Source organism: Tachysurus vachellii, chromosome 23 (assembly GCF_030014155.1).
Source record: "Tachysurus vachellii isolate PV-2020 chromosome 23, HZAU_Pvac_v1, whole genome shotgun sequence".
Taxonomy (NCBI): domain Eukaryota; kingdom Metazoa; phylum Chordata; class Actinopteri; order Siluriformes; family Bagridae; genus Tachysurus; species Tachysurus vachellii.
The window spans coordinates 7,773,358-7,783,839 of NC_083482.1; the positions used below are offsets into that span (position 1 = coordinate 7,773,358).

A 10,482-nucleotide genomic window follows, 5' to 3' on the forward strand; every position below is an offset into this window, starting at 1 on the left:
ACTTAAGGCAAACATTTTCCCGTCACAACTGTTGAAATGAAAAGAAACTTGCATAATCATGACATCTATTATCAGATATATAGTTTATCTGATATTGGCTCTGGGTCAGCCTGAACAAAAAACATTCATTTATGCTTATTATGACACTGGCCTTTGTGATGTGCAAAGTGCATAAAGCATAATGTATATTTACACACTCACTATCCACATTATTAGGTTCTGGACAGCGACATATTCATGCAGTTATCTAATCAGCCAATCATGTGGCAGCAGTGCAATGCATTAAATCATGCAGATGCAGGTCAAGAGCTTTAGTTCATGTTCACATCAAACATCAGAATGACTTTAACCATGATCACATGCAGATGGCATGGTTGTGTGCCAGATGGGATGGTTTGAGTATTTTGGAAACTGCTGTTCTTTAATTTTCACACACAACAGTCTTTAGAGTTTACACAGAATAGCGAAATAAAATAAAATCACATCACAAAGCAACAGTTCTGTGACCAGACTTGTTTGAGCTGCCAGCAAGGACAAAATATCTCAAATAATCAATCTTTATAGCCATGTTGAGCAGAGAAGCATTTGAGTCTGAGCACAACATCAAACCTTGAGGTGGATGAGCTACAACAGCAGAACACCACATCAGGTTCCTCTTCTGTCAGCCAATCAGAGGAATCTTAGACTTTTTATACAGATTCACCAAAAACAAGAAGATTAAGCAGAAAAAAGCCAGTCTTTTTTTTTCATTCTTTTCTGTCCAGTTTTGGTGAATTTCTTCCAGTGATTATATTGGAAGGGGCTTTTGAAAGGGGAATGTCCGTGTTTTGTTTTGAACTGAGAAGTCACTTTTGAAGGAACCAACCGATGGACACTTGGCTATGAAGATCCCAAGTTTTCTTTAAATCAGAGAGAGAAAAATAATACACAAAATGTGCTTTTTGTGGTGACAATGTAGAAAATCTGAATATCATTAAGTAATATTTCTAGGGTTGTTGAGTTTTCAAAATATGAATTTTATTCGCTGTTCCTCCCGAAGCCTTCAGCTATTGGACCCTTCTCCTTACCTGTGAATAGTGTAGCCTTAGAGCAGGTCATGTTCAGACAGCAGAGAGCGTGTTGTCGTTCTTCACTTGTCATTCTAATGCGGTTGTTTCATTGCCTTTCTCTCTTACCTTTTACGCACAATATGGAAACGTGTTGTTTGCCTGTTGTACCGTGGACCTGGGGATCCATATTTCAGATTCATTGAATATGCTTATAGATGGCATGATGATGATGATAGTAAACATTTATTAAAAGATAAAACTTACAAATGTTTACAAAATGTTTTTACAAGCAACATATGGCATCTTAAAGGTGTTTTGTGAAAGGAAATGTGTGGAGGAAAACATCTACCAGTTTGAGGAACAGAGGAAGAACCAATGCTCTCTTTTCAGCAAGGCATTAATTATTTGAAAGTAACATTTTTTTTCTTTACATGGACTTGAAGAAAGAGCAGATGTCGAGACACAGCTATGCTGCTCATGAGTGCCTGATGGTGAAAGACGGACAGAGTGGCATTTTCTTTTTTTACAGTAATCCCAACCACCTCATTTCCCAAAAACAGCCAAGCATGCCAGCTTGCCAAATGCAACCGCTGCCATTTCAGCAGCCTCCAAATAATGACATCTGATGGCCAATTATAGAGCATCGCTTTCCAAAAATGGTTACAGTGTCTCCTCAAAACATTTAAAACGGTCTCGACACGCATCCCACACCATTAATAGTTGTGTCTGCTCAGCTGTATCCTCTTAAATCTGTTACAGATGTCCCTGATATACTTACACACAATGTGTTTGTGATAAAAATGACATAATAAAGCTGTTGTACATGACGGTAAGGAATCATGGGTCGATAAGAAACCCTGTTAGCTGGAATCTTGTACATCATTATTATTACAAACACATGGTCTAGACAAAACAGTACACAATGTTGGAGATGTTGTCTGTGGTGAAGGGCAGTCGGTTTGATTCAGAGCGTCTCTGTCCTTGGCCCTGGTTTCTGAGGAGTACAGATTACGGGAGGATTGTTAGCAGTGCAGGCCTCGTAACATCTTTCTCTTAAAAACAGCCGCGTCCACGTCAGGGAAAGTTAATGAAAGCGCGCCTGAGGTTTACTGAGAAAGCAGATCCCCAGTGAGGCTTAAATATTTTTAAACAGACTTTGACGTATATACTTCATGGACGAGACATGAATCAAAACCCTAATAAAAGAAGCCAGGGAAACCTGGAAGATTTAATTAAATCATGTCCAAGTGGAGGAAGGCAGAGGGAAAGAGATGGTTTTAATTGGGACAGGGAGATAGAGTGAAACCCTATCTGCAGGAAGCCTCTGAAACGTCCCAGGGATGCATTATTTTACCACAATTCAGACGCTGTGAAAACCACAAAGGACAAAAAAAATCTAAATCACTAGTGAATGAAAGGAATATTACCTCAGAGTTCATAATCTTGCAAAAATAATGCAGTTGTTCCCTTGCTAAATCAGATGCACATCAATGCCAATATATACATCATGCACGCTTGATATAATGCCATGCTGGCACGTCTTTAGAAAGACATTCAGAGAAATTATATACTATTGTTTTATCCCTCTCTTTGCCTCCCAGAGGTTATTCACAATCCCTACGGACGTGATCTCGGACGTGCTGTTGGAGAAAATCACTAGCAGACCCCATGAGGGGTTCATTAATCTGAATGGGTGTGTAATTCCCTGCATGCACAAACAAGTGCCAAAACGTACAGCTTAAAGGTTCTGGCTTCAGATCCAATGCTCGGTTCTGAGCCAGCCATAATCGACATACGTGAGTAACCGTGGACAATGCTGATGTCAAACAACCTTTAATTGGTAATTGGTAACAGCCTCCAAGCAAGGTGGGCTTTAATTAACACCAGCAGTGAGAAGATCCTTCCTGGACATGTATGGTATATTTATTATCAGATGTCTGCACTCTGGAGCTCATCATACTCCCAGTTATGAACACAGAAGTGCCAGATGCGCCAGGTTCCCACCATCACATGGGGCAGCAATCAGCAAAGGTTATCACAGAGCATCGCGCCAGACTGAGTCTTATTTAAAGAAATGTACCTCTGACATTTAGAGAGTTGGAGGGATTTACTGTGAATGAAAGCTGGAGGGCTTTGAGGTTATTGGCGTTTCTTATCTGCACATTAAGTGAGAGGATTGTATTTGCCATATGTCATGTCTGTCTGCTGCCATCCCATCATGCACTGCCACTCTCTGCTGTAACATGAGCTAAATGCACTCCAGATGTATTCCAGTAATTAGGCCAAATTTTTCAAGCTTCAGTATTTCACACTGCATATATATTAATCATGGAAGGCATGGCAGAGATTTCTGTATTGATAACATCGCGCACTTTAAAGATGGCTGACTCGCAACTCTAATCAAACCTAAGTGGGGTCAAGGTTAACAAAACAATTCCAGAAAAAAAGAAATTTCTTTCAAGCAGTTGTTGTGCTCATATGTCATAACAACGTGGAAGCACTTATTGTTATGACATGGGTTATGTCATAACAATAAGTGCTTCCACATTGAAGGTTTTTAAGCTTTTTTTTTAACTGACGATAAAAACTGACATCAGATCACAGACGTAAGCTGTCAAAATTATTTATTTTTGACTGCGCACTAAAAAAAGGTCTTGCAAAAAAAAAAAAAAAAAAAAAAAAAACGAATAAATTGTTGCATAATGTGTTTCCATATTTCTGAAGTCAGGTCATAGTTGTGCAGTGCTTTTCATTTCCAGTGTTCCCAGCGTTGTCATTTCTGGATGGTCCTTTCTGTAGAACAGCTGGCTCGACTCGTGTACGTCGTTACAAACTAAACTCTGTCGAACTAAATTAGGTGTTACATCAAAGAACGCAAAAACATTTAGCGCTCAGCACAGAATACCAGAAACTGCTTTGAGAACGATTGTACTAGGTCTTTATTTAAAGCTCATTTCCGGTAGCAGATTTTCTCTGTTCAGACCTGGCTTCCTTGCAGTCTGACCTGCAGAACAGCATCGTTACAAGTCAGCCAACTCAAGGAAGTACCTAAGACAACGCTGTTAAAGAAGCTGATCTTACAGCTCCGGATGTCTCTAGCCACAGGATCAGTCTCCTTGGTCAGTCTTCCTCTGAGAGTGTCTCATCATCATGCACCTCTCTGTGTGCAGCCAGAGCGACCCCATCAGGGTTATAACTGTCCATACTCACAGTCAAACCCTCAGCAAGCTTCTGGGCGGCCATTTTGGCTTGGAGTTCCTGTAAGATGTGAAAGATGAAACACAGAAATAAAGACGTGTTCTCAGTAATTTGTCAGACACGTCAGTTGAAGTGATGTGGATGATGACACTAAATATATTGCCTAAGACGGTTCAAGTGTGCAGCTATTAAAGGGACCAACGATACACACCGTACGTAAGGTACTAATAGCACACCTTTACAAACACCTTTACCTTAAATCACAGTGAAGTCTTTTCGGTCTTTAATGTAACGACAAATTATAAACATCTTTAATATCATCTGGATATAACATGAGCCTCAAATCCTCAAGTACAGAGCTAAGAGATATTTATTAAATAGCCCAGTGCATGAATCCTTCAAATAAACTGTTTTTTTAAACCACAGTACGATAATCATATTCAGATACAAAGCGAATATACAATATAATCAGAAAGCTGTTTCACAGAGCTAACATGTAACCCAGACAACTCTGAACCCTCACAGATATGATGGAGTTAAAAAGCCACAGCTTTGTACAGTATGATTAGCTTAGCAGTTTTACCTGATACTTTGCTGTCTGCTCCTCCAGGAGGGTGACAGACTCCTCTAGTGTGAGTAACTGTGCCGGACTGTGGTGCAGCGGAGGAAGCTTGGCGGCTGTGACATCATCGATGTGCTTCCTGTCCTTCTGCCTCCGGACCTCAGCGCTGAGTGGGGTAACACTGCCAGGGGACTGACCAGGAGACGGAGAGTCTGACTTCAATGGCAGTCTGAGACACATAATACACAATGTCAAGTCCTTCTTACTACTGATAAAAACCTGATGTCGATGTAGATGTCATTGTCAAAAGTATGTGAACACCTGACAAATCAAACCCATATGTACTTAATAAAGACCTTATTATAAATTTAGTCCTCGCTATACTGTTATAATAAGCTCCTTTCTTCTGGGAAGGGTTTCCACTGGATTGGAGCGTAGCTGTGGATTTGTGTTCATTCAGCTCCAAGAGCACTGAGAAGTGAGATCAGGTGCTGATGTTGGGTAGGTGAGGAGGTACAGGGTTCAATCAGTGTTTCAGTTCATCTTAAAGGTGTTCAGAGGGGTTGAGGTCAGGACTCAAGGTCCTCCACTCAATCTGAGGTACACCGTCATGCTGGAACAGGTTTAGGCCTCTTAGTTCCAGTGAAAGAAAATCTTAAATCTACAACATACAAAGACTTTCTAGCCAATCACATGCTTCAAACTTGTGGCAACAGTCTGGGGAAGAACTACATATAGGTGTGATAGTCAGGTGTCCACAAACCTTTGACCATATGGTGCACTTTAAAGAGAAAGGCAGCTATTGAAGAAAACTTATTGACCTTACTGTGATCTTAACCCCATATGGACCAATTCCAATATCTATTCCAATATTTAATCTGGTGGATAAATCCTACAAAGTAAATCTCATACAGGTGCATGGACAAACCAAAATCATAATATCTCCACCATCTACTAGAAGAGGCAAAAAAAAAAAAAATGAATCCAATTATTGATGTTCAGCTAGCAAGCTAATGTATGTGGATAACGTTATAATACCGCATAGCTGCTTTGTTTAAAGGGTGCCAATACTTATACAACTGAAGGTACTTTTTTTTTTAATAAAAATATGTAATATATTGTCATGACTAGCTATCAAACTTTATAAATACTCTTCAGCCCAGCTATAATAAAACATTTATATTACAATTTATATGACACGTAAAATAACCACATGATGTTTGTGATAAGAACATAATTAACCAAGTGGGTCGATCACAGCGGGAAATCTCTAAACTTAAACCTTCAAAAGATATCAGGGTTAAATATCAAGCTGTACATCGGAGGAAAACAAAAGTGCACTCACTGATTGAGTCTGAATCGAGGTTTTGTCACACTTCTGTCTGATCTCTCCAGTACTTCTATGTAATGTGGCTTCTTCTGCTGTTGCTGCTGCTGCTTCAAGCCTAAGAAAGGATTTCTAGCCGTGTCTCTGGGAGGAACGCTGCTCTGCTCAGTTAAAGTAATACGTTTAAACGCCAAGGCGAGATCCGTATCTGCGGCTCTGTCTTCGTTGCCTGATGCTGCTGTGTCTCCAGATGTTGTCTCTCTCACCTCAGTGTTCTCTACACAGAGGGACTCCAGGCTGTTTTCACCATCCGCTCTGCATGCAGCTTCCACCAGGAGTGATGGCTCTGTGTTCACCTCTTTCTCTTTAAGCCTCGTTCCAGCAGCAAGCGCATCGGTGGAGACGACATGCTGGCGCTGAGTGAAAGCCTGCTGATATCTGGACTGAAACTCTGATCGCACAGAGGCCAAGCTGACCCGCTTCTTCTCTTCTTCCTCCTTATTTGCTAGAACATGGCGGACTTTCTCCACAAACTCAGTAATCTTCTTTCCTTTGTCAGGAAGGGTTCGGATAAAACACCTACAATTGTACACAATATTAATTATTTAATGAAGTAGTTTAGATTACTCACAGTACTACAGCAAGCATGTGCCAGTATTCAGCTAGCTTTAAATTAAACACACACAATATGATTTAGCACAGATGCCTCGAAGTGCCATGCTTCATAATCCTTAGCGATTAAGAGAGAGCACAATATGGTAAAAAGTCACGAAGTTGTAACCCAAATGATTGTCTATTTTTATTGATACCCAACAAATCCAGATAAGGTTAAAGGTAAACATCTAATCATTTGTTACAATACAAATCTTGTGAAGCTCTGGCAACCCGTGATGAAAGAGTAGGCAAGGAAATTGCCTCAGTTTTACAAACTAAAAACTGTATGCTACTTAATTACATTACTTCATTTTAACCAGATGAATCATTAGGGTGGGAAAATAGGGTTCGCTTATTTTGTAAAGCGATGCATGTTACACAATGTTGTTTAAATAAAATGTATACTGGAAAATACAGGCTGCAGTACAAGGCTTTAAGACCATTAACTTTTAAACAGAACTTCAGTTTATGGCTCGTCAGATATAACGAATGGCCACGATATAAAACATTTATTGTGTTATGACCATCTCAGTCTCTGCATCCCATCAGTTTGACTTCAGAGAGTCTTGTGTTTTTGCTACTTGACACAGAACAGAAGCACTTCTGATCATATAAAGAGGGTGTTTGACAAATGGCCAGCAAACATTAAGTGAGCATTAACATTCGGTTCAATTCAGTGACTGTATCTTGCACCAAAATGTTCAAAATATATAGAATAAATATTTCAATAAAAAAAAAAAAAAAAAAACACGAACATAAAAGACACAACTTCAAATATAACTATTACTAGCTTTACTACTTCTGGCTTTATTCCAATTGCAAATACACATTGTACTGCGTCAGATTTCTGATTTCTCTTACCACAGTTTTATTTAGTCTCCGTTTTTGATATTATAATATTTCATAAATATGTAAATAGTTATCAATATCTATCAAGAGATCTTTATATGATAGATAAGTTTAAACATTTATCATAATTTTTAATTCAATTTTATTTGTATAGCACTTTTAATGACAATGACAATTTTTTTAAATGAAATTTATATTTATCCCTAATGAGCAAGCCTGAAGAAACTGTGGTGAGGAAGAACTCCCTGAGACGATATGAGGAAAAAACCATGAGAGGAATCAGACTCATTAAAAGGGAAGTCGCCCTTTAAAGGGAAGTCTTGTGTCATCTGGGTGACACAAGAGGGAAATTATAAATAACGTAATTTCTACAACTGTATATAGTCAAGTAGGAATGTGTAACCAAGAGCTCCTGAGCAACATATAGGTCAGAATAATGTCTGAGGTCATTATCGATATCACAGCCTTCAGATATTCAGTGATGGAAACCCGAGAGAAAAACAGACTGCAACAGCAGTTCAAAGTCTCCAAGTGGTCATGATCTCCAAGCCGTGATGATCTCCAAGCGGTGGTCATGATCTCTAAGCCGTCCTGATCTCCAAGCGGTGGTTATGATCTCCAAGCGGTGGTCATGATCTCCAAGCGGCGGTCATGATCTCCAAGCGGCGGTCATGATCTCCAAGCGGCGGTCATGATCTCCATTCGGCGGTCATGATCTCCAAGCGGCGGTCATGATCTCCATTCGGCGGTCATGATCTCCAAGCGGCGGTCATGATCTCCAAGCGGCGGTCATGATCTCCAAGTGATGGTCATGATCTCTAAGCCGTCCTGAACTCCAAGCGGTGGTCATGATCTCTAAGCCGTCCTGATCTCCAAGCGGCGGTCATGATCTCTAAGCCGTCCTGATCTCCAAGCCGTGGTCATGATCTCCAAACGGAGGTCATGATCTCCAAGCGGTGGTCATGATCTCCAAGCGACGGTCATGATCTCCAAGCGACGGTCATGATCTCCAAGCGACGGTCATGATCTCCAAGCGACGGTCATGATCTCCAAGCCATCATGATCTCCAAGCGACGGTCATGATCTCCAAGCGACGGTCATGATCTCCAAGCGGTGGTCATGATCTCCAAGCGACGGTCATGATCTCCAACCCGTCCTGATCTCTAAGCACTTCTAACCACAGCATGGGTCTCCAGACTGCACACAGTTATCTCAGCACATTTCTACAGTGTTAACATTCCAGTCTATTATAACTGCTTTCTCTTCCTATAATGTATTCTATCTGTAACGTGTGTATTATCATCCTATGCCCATGACCAACCAATGCACAAACTTGACAGTCATCTGGCGACTTCTAGCGACCGTTTGAACCTGGATAATTCCCCATCCTCTAAAAACATCTAGCAACACGTTGTTTCTTCTGTGTTTTCATCTCCACTCCAGCTGAGTTCCCCTTTATGTTTATATTCAGAATATTAATAGCAGTAAGTCAGTGTTACATGTTCAGCTACACAGAAGAGCTAGTGATGTAAACTGAAAACACTGACAGGTTACTTACTTATTGTTTAGTAACTTTTCTTGTCGTGACAATATTTCACACAGCTGCCCCTTACTCTTGGTGTCCAGGTCACCGATGAAACCCTGTCGCTCCATTGTAGCTAACCTTGTAAAATCAGGCTATAAATTAAAACTTCATACTTCATAGATTTCATTAATGACTCGAATCTTACTAAAATCCTCATCTCGACCAGGTAAACATATGGCTAACATGCTAAACGCTACAGAGCGGCTAGGCAAGCCGTATGTCAAATGACCAAGAGCTAAGTAAATAATGCACTAGGTAGGGTGTATAAGTTATTAGAGTCTACCCTAGAAAGTGCACGAGTGTAGGTATGAGGAAGCTTTTTGGTATCCAAGCAGCGACCTACTCGGTAGTGAAACTTAGCATATTGATTTCAAAATAAAAGGCACTTAAAAAAATTCAAAATAAGGCCAATGATGGATGTTTCTGTATCTCACCCATAACTATACTTCATGAAAGGATTTTTCAACGGATTTAAGAGTTTCTTTAAGTGATAAATAAATAAATAAATACCTGGTTGTTATTACTATTGTGTATTTAAGTGTTTCTTTAGGTAATAATAAATAAATAAATAAACAAATAAACAAACAATAACATAAATAAATAAATGAATAAATAAATACTGGTTGTTATTACTATTGTGTATTTAAGTGTTTCTTTAGGTAATAATAAATAAATAAATAAATAAATAAATAAATAAATAAATAAACAAACAAACAAACAAACAAACAAACAAATAAGTACCTGGTTGTTATTACTATTGTGCATTTAAGTGTTTCTTTAGGTAATAATAAATATATAAACAAACAAACAAACAAACAAATAAATAAATACCTGGTTGTTATTACTATTGTGTATTTAAGTGTTTCTTTAGGTAATAAATAAATAAATAAATAAATAAATAAATAAATAAATAAATACCTGGTTGTTATTACTATTGTGTATTTAAGTGTTTCTTTAGGTAATAATAAATATATAAACAAACAAACAAACAAACAAACAAATAAATAAATAAATAAATACCTGGTTGTTATTACTATTGTGTTGCTAGTTTATTATGTACTCTGCGTTCCCACCAGGTGGCGATGCGGAGGCTGTTTTGCATTACTGAAGTTTCTGTAAGTCGTGAAACATCTGTATTAAAAAAATCTAAATCATCCCCTTTAAACTTAACTTTGCATTGTTTGCATCTGTGTAACTTGATGGATGCAGTCTATTTTTGTTACACTAAGACCTATGAAAAGTATGGCTTTATTTGTGT

At 38.9% G+C, this 10,482-nt stretch overlaps 1 protein-coding gene across 1 annotated transcript; it reads right to left on the reverse strand.

Annotated features, from left to right (window-relative positions):
- Positions 1 to 3,724: 3,724 nt before the first annotated feature.
- polr2m (RNA polymerase II subunit M) lies at positions 3,725 to 9,433 on the reverse strand. Its single transcript, XM_060859719.1, has 4 exons — positions 9,198 to 9,433; positions 6,155 to 6,715; positions 4,831 to 5,038; positions 3,725 to 4,307 (listed from the first exon to the last, which is right to left on the reverse strand). The coding sequence occupies exons 1-4, from the start codon at positions 9,290 to 9,292 to the stop codon at positions 4,170 to 4,172; spliced, it is 1,002 nt and encodes a 333-aa protein (XP_060715702.1). The 5' UTR covers positions 9,293 to 9,433; the 3' UTR covers positions 3,725 to 4,169.
- Positions 9,434 to 10,482: the final 1,049 nt, after the last annotated feature.

What these genes read in the sequence shown, in the direction of transcription:
- polr2m (XM_060859719.1), bottom strand. Translation starts at nt 9,292, where the DNA reads ATGGAGCGACAGGGTTTCATCGGTGACCTGGACACCAAGAGTAAGGGG. An exon ending in GAAAAGTTACTAAACAATAA is followed by an intron (nt 6,716 to 9,197) that starts GTAAGTAACCTG and finishes GTACAATTGTAG; the next exon opens with GTGTTTTATCCGAACCCTTC. An exon ending in AGCAGACAGCAAAGTATCAG is followed by an intron (nt 4,308 to 4,830) that starts GTAAAACTGCTA and finishes CACATCTTACAG; the next exon opens with GAACTCCAAGCCAAAATGGC.